Source organism: Carcharodon carcharias, chromosome 5 (assembly GCF_017639515.1).
Source record: "Carcharodon carcharias isolate sCarCar2 chromosome 5, sCarCar2.pri, whole genome shotgun sequence".
Lineage (NCBI taxonomy): Eukaryota > Metazoa > Chordata > Chondrichthyes > Lamniformes > Lamnidae > Carcharodon > Carcharodon carcharias.
The window spans coordinates 173,248,970-173,266,640 of record NC_054471.1 but is presented as its reverse complement, the minus strand read 5'-3'; the positions used below and the strand labels follow the sequence as shown (position 1 = coordinate 173,266,640).

Below are 17,671 nucleotides of genomic sequence, written 5' to 3'. Positions count from 1 at the left end.
GCATAATCATGATAAATGCACTGAGTTAATTAGTCTTATCAGATATCAGGAAAAATGCAATTGTTATAGATTTGTGTGTACATAGTTTTCTGAGACTTACATTAAATGATTGCTCATCTGATCTGAAATAAAGCTATTTCTGTTTTAGAAAAATTGTAAGGATATCTGAATGCATTCCTCCTACACAGAAGCAACTTGCAGATTGTCTTTCTGCATAAACCCTGGAAAAATAATTTTCATTTTAGGTCATTCTGACCAGAACTCCAATCTCCAGAGGTCTGAAGTATAAACAGGGACATTGATGGCCATGAATTTACTGCATGGTCTGCTTTATCAGCACAAAGCTGATTAAATACTTCACACCAAAAGCTAAACTCCTTTGAACCATTCCTGGAGGTATCCTGAACTCTTGTTAAAAATGTTGTGTAAATTATGAGTCAAAATAAAAGAAAAACATTTTCATGCTCAGAATGCTGCCATCACGATTGCTTATAGGGCCTCACAACAGTCCAGCAATCTCTCCTCCAATATATTGCTGAGGCACTCGCCCCAGGCAGTGGCTCAGTGGAACATCAACCTGCTGTCCTCTCTCAGGATAACAGCATTCATTCTCCTATATCTGCCACTCCAATAATACCTTTACTGCTGCCGCTTCGACAGCCAGCACAGACTGCTGCCACCCGTGCCAAGGTAGTGAAATCCAAAGCTGAGCCTTCGAGGCCCAGGGTTCCTCGAGAGCGTCTTGCAAAGACCGAGAGGTGGCTTTCAAAGTCTGCAGTCGTCCACTAACCATGCTGAAGCCACTGGGAGCAGCATTACTTAGGAGCACTAAGACAGGCAAAAGCACACAGAAGACAGGTTCTAAGGGAATGTGTTCCCCCTTCTTCCTCCTCCTCATCTGGTCACTAAATAGCTAGTGGCAAGGGCTATGCCCTCATGATGACCAGGTTGTGCAGCATGAATCTTGACAAGTGCTCTGCCAAGTACTGGAGAGTTCCTCCAGAATTGTCCAGGCAACGAAAGCATTCTTTTAACGTCCCAATGGCCTGCTCAATCACTGCTCAATTTGTGTGACAGCATGGCTTCCCTTATGCGCATATGGCCCACAAATGTGTGTGTGGGCTGTGCACCAGAGTCATGAGCTATGCATATGTACTCTAATAGTCCTCGTTGCACAGTAACCACCATTTGGTTTGTCATGGTGGCTCAAATGCAAATGGCATGATGGACTGCCACAGAATGAAGGAGATATGATTGCCATCAGGATACCAGGCACCGACCTGCGTATAGTCGCCCAGCAGCTGGACACTGAGGGAATGGAATCTCTTTTGGTTAGGTTACATAGTATAATCGATGTGCAGCTTGCAAAGCCGCATGCGTCCGGTCAAAGGCGCTCCACATCATGAGGAGGCCTCCAACCCTAAAGAAGCTGCATGCTCTCTCAGCCTGCTTCACTTTGGCAAAGGAGAATGAAATGTATTCAACTTTCTTCAAATACAGAGTCTCAGTGACTTCTCTTATGCAACAGTAGATGGCAAACTGGGAAACATTGCAAATATCGCCTGTGTCCAGCTGTAAGGGGTTCAGCCTGTAAAAGTTCAAGGCCTAGGACACATTCGCAACAACTGGAAATATCATCCTCACCTTGCTTGGAGGCTGCAGTTGTGGCTGCAGCAAGTGGCAAATTTCAGTGAGGACTTGCCTTAATGAAATGGGAGATGTCTGACACACAGGAAGGGTTGGACAGACTAGGCTTGTGTCCACTGAAATTTAGAAAAGGAACAGGTAACTTGATTGAAACATATAAGATCTTGAAGGGATTTGACAAGGTGGATGTGGAGAGGAAATTTCCATGTGGGAGAATTCTAAGAGGTCACTGTTTAAAAATAAGAGGTTGCTTATTTAAGGCAGAGATGAGGAGAAATGTTTTTTCTCTAGGGTCATGAGTCTTTGGAACTCTCTTCCTCAAAAGGTGATGGAGGCAGAAATCTTTGAATATTTTTAAGGAAGAGGTATAGATTCTTGATAAGCAAGAGGGCGAAGGGTTATTCGGGGTAGGCAGGAGCATGGAGTTATGGTTAAAATCAAGTCAGCCAGGATCTTACTGAATGGTGGAATAGGCTCGAGGGGCCGAGTGGCCTATTCCTGCTTCTAATTTAAATGTTCATATGTACATTGTTCCTCAGAGGTTCAGGTAAGATAATATTTCCCTGAGTGCACTGGGTGTATATGGCCTTCTGTTGAGAGCCTTTCTCCTCCTCCTCCTCCCTCTTCCAGTAGCATGCCCTGATCTTCATCATGTCTGCTCCTTCTCCCTGTCATGCTATAATCCAGGGGGATGCAAACTACTGAACCCACATCTGGGAGCAACTGGTTTTGCAGAATCCCTGAAATCAGGACAAATAATAATATAATAATAATATTTATATAGCACCTTTAACATAAAATGGCCAAGGCGCTTCACAGAGGTATTGTGGGCAGATGGTGGCTCTCAGTAATGTCACTGGACGAGTAATCCATAGGGCTAATGTCCTGGGGACACAGGTTCAAATTCCAGCAAGATAGCCAGTGGAATTTATATTGAAGTAATAAAATCTGGAGTTGAAACCTAGTCTTAGTAATGGTGACCATGAAAGTATCATAAAAACCCATCTGGTTCACAATTGTCCTTTAGGGAAGGAAAGCTGTTCTCGTGCGAATATACGAACAAAGAGCAGCAGTAGGCCATTCAGCCCCTCAAGCCTGCTCCGCCATTTAATAAGATCATGGCTGATCTGATAGTAACCTGAAATCTGCATCCCACCTACCGCCATGCCTGGTCTGGACTACATGTGATCCCCTGTAATGTGGCTGACTCTTAACTGGCCCCCGAAATAGCCTAACAAGCTATTCAGTCCAATGGCAGTTAGGCAACAAATGCTGGTCTTGCCCATATTTCATGAAAGAATAATTTATTATGACAATGGGCAACAGAAAGAGAAATGAGACCAGTTGGCTGAAAGTTTGGTCAAAGAGGTAGGATTTAAGGAGTGCCTTAAAGGAGAAAAGAGAGGTGAGAGGCGGAAAGGGCTGAGGCAGAGCTAAAAGCACTGCCATCAATGGTGGATAATAAAATCAGGAATGTTCAAAAGGCCGGAGTTAGAGGAGCACAGATATCTCAAGAGGCTTGTAGAGCTGGAGGAGATTAGAGATAGAGAGGGGTGAGGTGTGGAGGGATTTGGAAACACGGATAAGAATTTTAAGATTGAGGTATTGCTTAGCCAGGAGCTAATGTAGGTCAGCAAGCACACGGGTGATGGCTGAACAGGATTTGATACAAGCTAGGACGTGGGCAGAAGTTTGGACAACCTCAAATTTTTTAAAGCATAATGTGGGGGGCCAGCCAGGAGTGCATTGGAATAGTCTAGTTTGGGCAAAGGCATGGATGAGGTTTCTGCAATAGAATAGTTGAGGCAGGGCAGAGTTGGGCGATGTTACAGAGGTAGAAATAGGTGGTCTTAGCAATGGCACAAATGTGGTGAATAGTTCACATCGGAGTTAAACTTGACACTGAGGTTGCAAACAGTCTGGTTCAGCTTCAGACAACTGCCGGGCAGAGAGGTAGAATTGGTGGAAAAGAAGGGGAGTTTATGAGGGGGACCAATGACAATGGCTTCAGTCTCACCAATAAAATAGCAGGAAGAAATTTTTGCTCATCCATTTCCGGATGTCAGACAAACAGCTTGACAATTTAGAGACAGCGGATGAATCGAGAGAGGTGATGGTGAGGTAGAGCTGGGTGTCGTCAAAGTACATGTGTTTTTGGGTGATGTCACTGAGGGGCAACATTAGATGGGGAGGGGCTAATAATAATTTCTTCTGGGACATCAGAGGGAACTGTGCGAGAATAGGAAAATATCGATGCTGATTTTCTGGCTATGATTCGACAGACTAGAATGGAACCAGGCAAACACAGTGCCATCCAGCTGGATGAAAGTGGCAAGGTGTTGGAGTAGGATCAACTGTGTCAAAAGCTATGAATAGATTGAGGAGGGCGAGGAGGGACAGAACGCCTTTGTCACATTCACACAGGACTTTGATACAAGGTGTTTCAAATCTATGACAGGGTGGAAATCTAGAGTTCTGGGAAAGACGGACATGAATTTGGAGGGTGACAACATGTTCAAGGGCTTTGGAGAGGGGAAGGGAAGTTGAAGATGGGGTGGCAGATGGCCAGGGCGGAGGGGTCAAGAGTTGCTTTTTTTGAGGGGGTGATGACAGCAGATTTGAAAAAAAAAAGAGGGACAGAACCTGTGGAGAGTGAACCACTAACAACGCCAGCCAACATGGGAGTCAGGAAGGAAAGTTGGGTGCTCAGTAGTTTCTAGGAGTAGAGTTGAGGGAACGGGGGAGGTGGATTTCATGTACAAGGCGAGTTCAGACAGGGCATGAAAGGAGAGAGGAGAGAAAGAAGAGAAAGCCACAAGTTTAGGGCTAGGGCAGAAGCTTTAGAGGGACTTGAGGTAATGGCAGAGGCAGCCGATTGGATGGTCTCAATTGGTGACAATTGGTGGAATTTTATGGGCCCATGTGTGGTGGGGGCAGGGCCATAAAATGAGGCAAGCCATTCAAAAGTCCATTGGCTTCAGCAGGGCCATAAAACCTCACCGACGTAAAACTCCACCCATGAGCTTCTTGCGCTTGTTGGAGGCAAGGGTGGAGGAGACAGAGCATAGAGGTTTAGGGTGGCAGCCTGTTGGGAGGGAAAAGGAACCTTTGCATTCCAGTATGATACTGGAATAGGGAGCAGTTTTAGCAAAACAAAGGGAGGACACAACAGTGCTTACATGGCTCAGCTACAGCTAGCAGTAGATGGCTAAACGATTAGCCGTATCCATTCAAGTCCGCATCCTTCAGACTTAAGGAAGCAAAGGTGAAAACCATGCCAGGAGGAACGCCCAGAGTGAGAGAGAGTAATAGTTTTATTTGGACAAGGATATCGAAGGTGGAGGTGAGGGTGTGGTTGGGCAGATCGGTAGTTGTAGAAATGTCATGGTGAATGGAGGGCCAAAGACTGGCTAGTTAGGAGTTTGAAAGAAAGAAAAGCATACATTTATACAGCACTTTTTACAAGAGTGCAGCTTTAAGTGAATTGGAGAAATTTCCCTCTGGCATGGGTGCTTGACCCAAAGTCCTAATGCAGGTCACACACCATTCAGTCTCTTTAAATTGCTGCACATGTGCTACCATGCAAAAGAAATTTAAAGGGGCCACCCACTTAAACAACTCACCCATGCACTCCAATAGGAAATTAGAGGGGAAGCCGCATTTGGAGAGATTTTTTTTTCCCCTGGAGGTGGATACAGAAAGTAGGATTTGAAAGGGGAAATAGGATGTGGGTGGAGAATGATGCAAGGAAGTTCTTACCTGTGATAGATACTATGGGGTAGCAGGGCCATATGAGAGGATAGGATCAAGCAGGTGGCTATGAATATGGGTTGGGGAGTTTATATGGAGGGTGAGATCAAGGGAGGATAGGAGCACAGTGAACTCGGAGGAGGGAGAGAGAGAACATGAAGAATTGAGATGGGGGTTAAAATCACCAAGGATGAGAAGCCAGAGTGCAGAGGCTGAGGGTAGAAAGCCCCAAAAATAGCTCATTGTGAAAACGGCACAGCACGTGGGAGGGCAGTAGAGAATCCGGATTTTAATGAGAGGTGAGAGAGGTAGAACAGGGTAAAGAAGGGGAAGATGCCAGAGGGGTGAGAGGACAGACCAAGGTGAGATGTAGTTATAACAGCCACACTACCAGCAACACGAGGGTCTGGACAGAGCTAGTGGTGAAAGGTATAAGCAAGTATCGAGGCTCCAGTGAAGGGGAAAGATTTCCTCACCTTTCAGCCAGGTTTCACTCAAGACCATAATGTCAATGCAATTATCCATAATAAGTTCATGAATTGTAAGGGCCTTGTTCACGAGTAAACGGACATTCTAGAGAGAGGTGCAGAGCGCGGCAGTGACAGCTGCAGCATTCACAGGGTCAGCAGTAGGAAGGTGAGGACTGGGAGGAGATTGGCAAGATCAGCTGCCAGCCAGTGTGCTGGGCAGGAAGGTCAGCGCGACAGTAGAAAGGGGCAATTAGGATTGCTGCTCACGAGCAAAATCTTCCATATGGTATGTGGGGCCGGGCACTGCATGCCGACACGTAAAATGACGTGTGGAGATGTTGGGTGTGCATCCCAACGTCATCTTGCGTCATTCTGATCTTTTGTTTAGCGGGCATGCGCTGGAGTCAGCTGAGCACCCGCTGAACTGTCAAAGGCCTTTTAAGGCCATTAATAAACTAATTGAAGTGATTGTCAGGGCTGCCCGTCCAACCTTAAGGTTGGGGGGCAGACGAAGAGCCCAGGCGGCCTTCGCATTTTTCATGAAACCTCATCCACAGGCGGGTTGAGGTTTCATGAAGTGTTTATTAATTAATTAAAATTTTTCATGAAAATTCATAAATTGTCCCAGCTCATGTAACACATTCACATGAAGGGACATGCCTGAATTATTTTATTTTTTTCCACCTTTATAACTGAACTTAATCTCCGAGGCAGCTCCAAGCCTCGGTGATTTCTGCGCTCTTTCACGTGCAGGCCCTGACTCTCCCTCCTTCCCCTGCTTGCACAGGTAGTGCTGAGCACTTACGGGTGCGCGTCACGCTGGGCGGGCCTTAATTGGCCCACTCACGCAAAATAACAGCACGCAACCAATCGCAGGTGGCGATGGGCTCCGTGCCCGTCCACGCCCACTCCCGACCGGCCCGCCTGTGAGGAGGCCGTGATAAGTGTCTTGATATGGCCTTTGGAGAATCCCATGGAGGCACAGAGAGAAACTGTCGGGTTATTTAAGAAGTGGGGGGTGGGGGTCAAGCTGGGGAAGGCAGCAGTACAGCAGTAGGTTCAGGAGTGCTGAACGGTTCAAGTAAGATTTTGCGAAGGCAGAGTACCCAAGAAGGGAGAAAGGAGGCATGGCAACAGGAAAGAAGGGTACAGGAGGGGCAGAGGGAAAAGTAAAAATAAGGAGGAAAATAATAAAGTGGAAACAGAAGTGATGGGCTCAGGTCTGGAGCAGCAGCTCAAGTGCACACAATAACAGGAGACAAGGAAAACCTAGGCCTGGTTACATAGCATTAATTAGGTTGCATATATCCGAGCAGTGAATGGGGAATAGAGGGGGGGACAATAGGATTACATAAGTCCCGGGTAAGCAGGTGGAGTCAACTTGGAGCATTGACGAACTGTTGTTCAGATTCGGAGAAAGGTGTGGCAAGTGAGTGAAGCCCAGGAGCACAGGATGCAATGTACATGTGGCACCACTCCCTAAAGATTTCAGCAACTTTAAAAACGCTGGAAAACACCAAGCACTTCCACAATCGCACTAAGAACCCTCATGTTCAGCAATGCCGTGTTAAGAAAAGGCACCAGCTGGAGTACCGAGCTTCAAAATGGCAACACTGGCATCAAATCAGCGTTACCCATCATGATCTGTCTTTTCTGCGCACTTTGAGGGGACGTTCTCTGCATGTGTGCTAACACCCTCAGCAAAATGGTGCAGGCAGAACAGCATCTATGATGCTGAAAAGTGAGGTGATATAGAGCTGAATTTCACAGCCAATGTCTTTAAAGAAAAAGGTTTGACCAAATTGATTTTCAGGAAGCAAGTGCATATTTAAGAACAGAGACTAATTATGTTAAGACACATATTCCTGTTTCTGCTAACATCAATGGAAAAAGTAGATGTGAATAAACTATGGTAGTAGAAATGGATGGCAGGCGCCAAAATGCTATACCCCCATATTTATCACTATATGAGAATACTGAGAGGTGTAGAAGAAGCGAGAGACCTTGGAGTGAATGTCCACATATCCCTGAATGTAGCAGGGCAAGTTGGTAAGGCGGTTAAGGCAGCATATGGAATCCTGTCCTTTATTAACTGAGGTATAGAACATAAGGTCAGAGAGGTTATGCTGGAACTGTATAAATTATCACTGTCTGCTGCCAATGCAAAATGGCCACCGATATTCATCTGCACACGTGCACTCATCCGTGCATGCACAGAAATCCAATGACGTCAATATTGGAGCCTGCAGCCTGGAACTCAAGAGTGGCAGAAGGGTGAAGGATTTGCTGACAGGAAACTAGGTTGTGAGTGTTAGGCGAGGCAATATAATCTAACACTGACAGCAGCCTATGATCCACTTACATTACTGGGACAGCGAGACGGAGTTTAGGGACACTCACCAACACGGCTGCAGCAAAATATCCCACAAGAAAAAGGTAGTTGTTTCCCATCTGCAAATCCTTCCCCTCTAACCCCAAATAAAAGGAGTTTTCAAAATCCATCACTGTCACTCCAGGGTATAAATTCGTGTTGCCAGGGACAATGCTGCTGTGTATGCACCCCTATAAACGTGGCGGACGTTAACCCAGGCCTGTTACCAGCATACAATGCACTTGCAAGGCATTGGCAGCAATTGAAGCCATAAATCATTTGTTAGGCCACAACTTAAGCACTGTGTGCAGTTCTGATCACCTCATTACAGAAAGGATGTAGTTGTATTAGAGAGGGGTACGGAGGATATTTACAAGGATGTTGCTCAGACCGGAAAAATGCAGCTATGAGGAAAGATTGGATAGGCTTGGGTTGTTCTCCTTGGAACAGAAGAGGCTGAGGGGAGATCTGATTGGGATGCACAAAATTGTGAGGAGCCTGGATGGAGTGGATGGAAAGGGCCTATTTACCTTAGCAGAGAGATCAGTGACTAGGGTGCATAGATTTAAAGTGATTGGTAGAAAGAGTTGAGCGGACATGAGGAAAAATGTTTTCACCCTGATGGTAGTAGGGGTGCGGAACTCTCTGCCTGCAGAAACCCTCGACTCATTTAAAAGATGTCTGGATATGCGCTGCCAGTGATGTAACCTGCAGGGCTACAGACCAAATACTGGAAAGGAGGATTAGACTGGGTGATTCATTTATAAGTTGGTGCAGGAAAGATAGGCCAAGTGGCCTTTCACTGTGCCGTAAATTTTCTATGATTCTATGAGGATTCTCCATACTCCTTTCTAATCATTAGCGAACATTAAGATTTTTTTTTATTTGTTAATGCCCTATTCAAGGCTAGTCATGAAGAATTGAAGTAACATTATAGCACGGGAATTTTTTGCTCTCATCCATAGATATAATTAACATTGTCATGTGCATCACGCTGCAGGGGCAAGAGGAGGCAAAGGGGACAACCCAGGAGAGGGCACAACAGACACATAACTTACTGTAGGCTAAGCTGGTCGGTCAGAAGAAGTTCAGATAGTTAACTTCGCAGAATGGAGAGATGGGCTTAGGCTCAACCAATAAACTGTGGCTGAGGTGCACCATCTAAAAGAAGACTGGTAGAACCTTAGATACATAGAAATAGCAAGAGAGAGAGAAATGCACGCAGCGCTTGAATGATGTGAACAAAGAACCTGCATTTATGAAGTGCCATTCACGTGCATTGGACATTCCAAATTGCTTCACAGTGGATTAGTCACTTTTGAATACTGCAGACACTGGAAATCTGAAATAAAAACAGAAGGTGCTGGAAATACTCAGCAGGTTTGGCAGCATCTGTGCAGAGAGAAACAGAGTTAACGTTATGAGTCGAATATGACTCTTCACCTGAAGAAATACTCCCCATAATTTATGAATGTACACCATTACAGGGTCATTACATGCTTGAATTTCCAATAAGGTTTCCCAACTCTCAGAACTCCTCACTGACCATGCATTTTTGTAAAACTGTACCTAAATGAATAATACCAAATCTATTAGAAAACATTCACCAAAGTACAGTTGCGATACAGATAGTTAATATAAGATCAGGTTATTAAAAGACTCAAACATTGCAGTAAGTTCACAGGTTGTTATGTATGTGATTGTTTGATCTTTTTCAAAAATTATCATAATAATGACAAATGAATATTAATGAATTGTACTGTTTAAGGCATTTATTTTCTGATTTTCTGACTGGTTCTGTATGTACCTTCACTAGAAGTGACAAATGTTAAAATCATTAAAGCTCCATTGACACAGACATCTGCAACCAAATTTCTAACATTAACCTTTACAGTGAAGAACATTTGCACTCAGACAATGATTCACATGATTTCAGGTCATCCCTATGTACATTAAAACCAGTGAAGTACTTTTGGAGTGCAGTCACTGTTGTAATGTAAGGAATCAAAGCAGCCAACTCGCACATAGCAAGATCCAACACATAGCAAACAAATAAATGTCCAGATAATCTTAATGATGTACATTCAAGGTGGATTAATATGCAACCAGGATACTGGGAGAGCCCACACACTCTTCAAATAGTGCTAAATGATCTTTTACGTCTACTTGAGAAAGCAAAGATGCTTTTCATTCAAAAGGTGTCAATTTAGGCACTGCTGCACTTCCTCAGAACTACATTGAAATGGTAGCATAAGATTATAGGCTCAAGCCTTTGGAAGGATGCTTGAACCCAAGACACTTTGATGGAGGTGAGAAGGGATCCATTATTCCTCACTGTATTATACAGCAAACAACATTCACAGTTGCAGTTCAAAGCATTTACTCAGATAAACTCAAGACTGGCTTTGTAAAATGAATCATTGTTGGAAGGCTTAAACTGATCTGTTTGTTTGACTTCAGATACTAGTAAACTGATAATGTATCGCATATCAGTAGTTAATTAGGTCTGAACAATACGAGTAAGAATAGCAATACAATAGTATAGACCATGATTTAGAATATTCTTGTGATGCACATGTGCACTATTCTGCATCGATGTTACAAAATGTATTGTTTATTCTAGCTTTTCCTGAAATTCCACATATGTTAAACATTGCAAATTTAGCTGGTTTCCATCTACTGCTTTCTTTAAAGGATCTCCAATGCTTGTGCATGCTATATGGGCAAGGCGTGTGCCCAAGTGTTTGTCAATACATATTTGGAGTCACAGAGTTAGAAATCATTATGGACCATCAAGTCCATGCTGGATGTCTCCACAGCAAATGAGTCCCTTTTCCCTGCTCTATTCCCAAAGCTCTGCAAGTTTATTTCTCTCTAGTGCCCATCCAAACTCCTTTCAAAATCATTGATCGCCTCCGCTTCCACTGCCCTCATAGGTAGTGTTCCAGGTAATTACCACTCACTGTATTCAAAAAAATTCTTCCTCACACTCCAACAACCCCACCCCCATATCTCTTGCCCAAAATCTTAAATTTGTGTTTGTTAATATTTTCTTAGAAAATGAATAATAATCAACATGCGCTTGATAAAGTTCTTGACTACTTTAGACACTAGTTTGAAACAAAACTAACATTAATAGTGAAAAACAGAAATACCTGGAAAAACTCAGCAGGTCTGGCAGCATCAGCGGAAAAGAGCACAGTTGACATTTCGGGCTCGAAATGTCAACTGTGTTCTTCTCCGCCAATGCTGCCAGAGCTGAGTTTTTCCAGGTATTTCTGTTTGTGTTCTTGTTTTGGACTTCCAGCATTCCCAGTTTTTTGTTTTTATTAATAGTGAGACAATGTACTTTGCCGTGATGAGCTACACTGTTACCAGTAAAAACAAAAGTGCATTTCAAAGTACTTCTAAATTATCAGCGTGTGAAGACCTAGAAACTTCACTGGGGTTATTTTGCAAGCTCATTCTCCCAATTTGTCACCTTGACCACCATGAATACTTTTTGGGGAGGCAGACATATAAGCCCCTGATTTTAAGTGCATTAAAACAAACTGATGGGGAATCATGGGGAGCATATATCCAAAATCATAATAATCCTGCTCCCAAGCAGTGGTGAGTTGCTTTCCGAGAAGGAAAGAAAACATGTACATTAAAAGGAGCAAAAAGAAATGCTCAGGCAACCTTGCACCTCCTTTGTAAAAAAGCTGACAAGGATTGAGAAGCAGCTCATCTGTTCGGTACTGATGTGAAACGATATATTCAATCAAACCTTCAGTGCCTTGAGTTTGATCAATTAACTAATATTGATGTAGATCTAGCCAGTTTCTTTAAAAAAAAGAGTCTTGGTGTAAGAGACAGAATGATCACTTTCGTCTACAAACCAACATTTTCTTTATTAAGCCAAAATGATTAATGAGCAGGTCCCATCTGTGGTGGAGTTTTTTTTTTGATTTAAGTTAATTTTCTATTTAGAAAAGTGAAAGAATGTTGGTGCCGAGCAAGGGCACATTTATCTGGCTTTTATTTTCCCTGTAAATCTTGGGTCAATTTTATGCTCATCAAGGTGAAGATTCTTATGAATCTTAGGATAATTGGACAAAAGAATAATGTCACAATCTGGGCAAGATCTTAAAGGGTCTTAAAATGTAAACAGAACATACAGCAAGAGATTTAGATATGCAGTGAACCATTTTGGTGACCCAGCAATGACAATATTCTTGTAATAAAACTGCAATTTAACCTAGTTTACAAGGAACAACAAAGTTAATGAGCTCAATTAGAATTTTACTTGGCAGCTTTGCCAACACCATTTCATACATTGCAAACAGGTGTCAAAAACCAGTATCCTCAACTTTTGCCTTTGAAAATTTTTAACCATTTACTATTATTAATTATATGCTCCCCAATGCCTAATTGCCAATATTTCCAACAACTCAAAGTTCCTCCAATCTCAAATAATTGGTTAGATAACTTGCTATACGCTGTACTGGATTATTGACAGAGGCTGAATACTAGCTGTGGATAGATTTGTTACCCAACAATAAGGGTGATGTTTTATTTTTAAAATGAGACAGTTCTAAGATTGATATAGACCGCGTAAGCAAAACAGAAATGGGAACATACAATAAATAGTGCAAAATGGAAAAAATAGATTATTTACCTTGTAATCCTCATTGTTTGATTGGAAGATCTCCTTCACACACATAAGGGTGTTGCCTCCTACAGCATGCCTAAATAAAAGAGAGAGGGGAAATCAGGCTTCTCTGAATCTCCTTTGTAGGCTCAGATTGCAACTTTTGAATTTCAAGATTTGTGAAATTGTGTCCATATTTGCAATGTCATTCTTTTTCCCATTCATTCTATTCTGCAAGTGCTTAAGGTAAACATGTTAACTAATGCATTCACTGGAAGTTACTGAAAGAAGGGTTCCCTTGATAATTCAAGTAAGTAAAGAAACAAAATAGAGTTCTAATGGAAGGACTATCTGAATTACAAATTTTACTTCTAACCAATAGAATTTTGCCTAATAGAAAGCCATGATTCACCTCTAAATTAAATGCCAAAGAGCCTGATTGCTATTTTAAAAAGATCCATATTATTATGACTCAAAGTTAATCTAGTATGTAAATAGGTCTTGCCATCCTATTAATAGCTAAAAACAAGCCAGTGAGGAAGCAGGATATATATGGGATAGAACCTCTCCCATATTGAAGTCTAATTTGTAAGTCAAAACAAGTTAATCCTTTTGTCAGGTTTGCACCAGTTGGTTGTGCTCATAACAGTGTGGAGGGAGGGCTCGACTGGACTCTGGCTGCCTCTCTCTACGAGCTACAAACCACACAGAATAACAAAGGTTCTTTTTTGTTGCAAAGTAGCAAATAATTTCGAGCAATAGCAGTACAACCATAGTACAAAGCCATCCCTAATTCAACATTAGCTTGCAACCTTACTCCAGGAAAGAGGCTAAAGGTCAGGTAACATGGGAAAATGTTCCAGTGTTTCTCAGTTTGGGGCTGAGGCATATGAGTGGGGAAATTGGAGCTTTATTTTGTATCTAATTCTTGCCATTTCCAGTTTGGGAGTAATTGAGACTGATGCTGGACATCCAAAACATTTCCATTTTCTGCACCTTACCAGCATACAGATCAAAAAAAATTCAGCTGAAAGAAACCAATATGTGAAATGCATTACAAAAACAGAATTACCTGGAAAAACTCAGCAGGTCTGGCAGCATCGGCGGAGAAGAAAAGAGTTGACGTTTCGAGTCCTCGTGACCCTTCGACAGAACTTGAGTTCGAGTCCAAGAAAGAGTTGAAATATAAGCTGGTTTAAGGTGTGTGTGTGGGGGGCAGAGAGATAGAGAGAGAGAGGCCCTTAGATTCTTCCGCAAACAGAGGCCCGAACAATCCCCATCCACCACTACTCTCCTCCGTCTGGCTGAACTTGTTCTCACGCTGAACAATTTCTCCTTCAACTCCTCTCACTTCCTCCAAGTAAAAGGTGTGGCTATGGGTACCCGCATGGGCCCCAGCTATGCTTGTCTCTTTATGGGGTATGTGGAACATTCCTTGTTGCAGTCCTACTCCGGCCCCCTTCCACAACTCTTTCTCCGGTACATCGATGATTACTTCGGTGCCGCTTCATGCTCTCGTCGGGACTTGGAAAAATTTATTAATTTTGCTTCCAATCTCCACCCCTCCATCATTTTCACGTGGTCCATCTCTGACACTTCCCTTCCATTCCTTGACCTCTCTGTCTCAATCTCTGGTGATAGACTGTCCACCAATATCCATTACAAACCCACCGACTCCCACAGCTATCTCGACTACAGCTCCTCACACCCCGCTTCCTGTAAGGACTCCATCCCATTCTCTCAGTTCCTTCGCCTCCGTCGCATCTGTTCCGATGATGCTACATTCAAAAACAGTTCCGCTGACGTGTCCTCCTTCTTCGTTAACCGAGGTTTTCCACCCACGGTCGTTGACAGGGCCCTCAACCGTGTCCGGCCCATCTCCCGCGCATCCGCCCTCACGCCTTCTCCTCCCTCCCAGAAACATGATAGGGTCCCCCTTGTCCTCACTTATCACCCCACCAGCCTCCGCATTCAAAGGATCATCCTCCGCCATTTCTGCCAACTCCAGCATGATGCCACCACCAAACACATCTTCCCTTCACCCCCCTTATCGGCATTCCGTAGGGATCGCTCCCTCCGGGTCCACTCCTCCATCACCCCCTACTCCTCAACCCCCTCCTATGGCACCACCCCATGCCCACGCAAAAGATGCAACACCTGCCCCTTCACTTCCTCTCTCCTCACCGTCCAAGGACCCAAACACTCCTTTCAAGTGAAGCAGCATTTCACTTGCATTTCCCCCAACTTAGTCTACTGCATTCGTTGCTCCCAATGTGGTCTCCTCTACATTGGAGAGACCAAACGTAAACTGGGCGACCGCTTTGCAGAACATCTGCGGTCTGTCCGCAAGAATGACCCAAACCTCCCTGTCGCTTGCCATTTTAACACTCCACCCTGCTCTCTTGCCCACATGTCTGTCCTTGGCTTGCTGCATTGTTCCAGTGAAGCCCAACGCAAACTGGAGGAACAACACCTCATCTTCCGACTAGGCACTTTACAGCCTTCCGGACTGAATATTGAATTCAACAACTTTAGGTCTTGAGCTCCCTCCCCCATCCCCACCCCCTTTCTGTTTCCCCCTTCCTTTTTTTTTCCAATAAATTATATAGATTTTTCTTTTCCAACCTATTTCCATTATTTTTAAATATTTTAAAATCTTTTATGCTTTCCCCACCCCCACTAGAGATATACCTTGAGTGCCCTACCATCCATTCTTAATTAGCACATTCGTTTAGATAATATCACCAACTTTAACACCTATGTGTTCTTTTGTTCTATTGTTGTTGACATCTTTTGATGATCTGCTTCTATCACTGCTTGTTTGTCCCTACAACCACACCCCCCCTCCACTTCTCTCTCTCTCCCTCCGCCCCCCCCAACACACCTTAAACCAGCTTATATTTCAACTCTTTTTTGGACTCGAACTCAAGTTCTGTCGAAGGATCATGAGGACTCGAAACGTCAATTCTTTTCTTCTCCGCTGATGCTGCCAGACCTGCTGAGTTTTTCCAGGTAATTCTGTTTTTGTTTTGGATTTCCAGCATCCGCAGTTTTTTTGTTTTTATCTCTGTGCCAACATAAAACCTCAGTCGTACTTTCGAGGGCTTGATTTTCAGATTGCCATGTTGAGCCACTTCACACAGGTCTGTGATGTTGCATGACACACCCGTGTCTGTCTGACATTTTTTATTCACCTGATACTCTTCTTCTGGAGTCATCACTGTCTCAGTTACTGTCATAATTATAGTTTTGATAAACGTTAGGATGGTAGCTTTAAGAATGATCCTGTGTTGTACAATCACATGATCTGGGTAAACCAATGAGTTAGCAGCATGGGAAACCTCTAGGAATGAGCTCTTCTTTAGTTATAGAGTTTGATGCACACATGTATCTGCTGCTGCTGTCTTGTAAATAAAGTTCAATGTATCGACCAACAAAAGTTGCCTGGAAAATCAACTCTATAACAAACTGACAACAAGGATAAATCAGATCCTGTGCTGTCCCTGGCCCAACGATTGTGAGTATCTAAGATAATTAAAAAGAAAGGAAGATATACTCATCCAAGATGCGACAGTTTGGCAGAATCAATCCCTTTGAGCCAGCCACAGACGACTGGTCTCATCATATAGAAGGTCTTGCATTCTACTTTCAAGCCAACAAAGTCACAGGGAAGGAGGTGGGTGATTCTCCTGAGTATTTGTGGGAGCAAGACTCACAGTTTAATTTGAAGCTTGACCGGCCCCAGTGCCCCTGATCTAAAGACCTCTTTAAGGGACATTTTCAACTCAAGCCCTCAGTCACAATGCAGAAGTTCAGGTTCAATTCACGGAATAGAGCCCCGGGAGAGACCATTGCTACCTACGTGGTGAAATTAAAACAACTAACGGGATATTGTGATTCTGGTGAAACCCTGAATGATATGCTCAGAGATCGGTTGGCAGGCAAGAAGATGCTGCTCAGTGAAAATTGCTGGCTGAAATGGATCTTGGTTTTAAGAAAGCGTTAGAAATAGCGGTTGCAATGGTAAGGAGTGTAAGGGATGCACAAGCGATTCAAGATGCGCAAAATGGCGCCATTTTCCTAGTTGGGCGGGAATAGTCAGCCGATAGTGGCGTAAAAAGCCATAAGTGCTCTGTGAAATGGGAAACATTCCCCAGTAACTGAAAATTTAGAGGAAACAGTTCAGCAGCAAATTCGAAAACTAATTTTTATCGGCATGGAAACAATCATACTCCTAACGATTGGCAACCTCAAAAGGTGGAGTGCTATTTTTGTCACAAAAGTGGGCACACTTTGAAACAATCCAAAGCAAGATTAAAACAGGCTTCCGGGCAACAAACCAATTCCAATGAAATTAATAGCATGGAAGAGCCAGAAATAACCAATTCTGGCATTTATTCCTTATTCAACATGAAAGTTGGGAAGACAGAGCCAATTACTGTCACATTGCAAGTGAATGGTAAACTCTGGGCAGGACCGGGACTGATGTCCGAGGGGGAACATTTGCTAGAGTGGTTGGGGAGGGTTTAAACTAAAATGGCAGGGGGATGGGAGCCTATGCAAGGAGTCAGAGGAAGTGGAATCAAGGACAAGAACAAAAGACAGGAAGCAGAATAAGAAAAGTGATAGTCAAAGAAATCAAGGGCAAGAATCAAACAGAGCCTCAGTGAAAAATAGTGGGAATGGGACAAGTCATGTTAAAAAGACAAGCCTTAAGGCTTTGTGTCTTAACGCGAGGAGCATTTGCAATAACGTGGATGAATTAACCGCGCAAATAGATGTAAACAGGGATGATATAGC

At 43.5% G+C, this 17,671-nt stretch overlaps 1 protein-coding gene across 1 annotated transcript in view; it reads right to left on the bottom strand.

Annotated features, from left to right (window-relative positions):
• The window catches only part of greb1 (growth regulating estrogen receptor binding 1), a 342,458-nt gene that overhangs the window by 208,749 nt on the left and 116,038 nt on the right, over nucleotides 1-17,671 (bottom strand). The window contains exon 5 of the mRNA XM_041187420.1: nucleotides 12,899-12,968. Coding sequence (XP_041043354.1) covers nucleotides 12,899-12,943 — 45 coding nt within the window. The 5' untranslated portion in view covers nucleotides 12,944-12,968. The remainder of the gene's footprint in view (nucleotides 1-12,898; nucleotides 12,969-17,671) is intronic.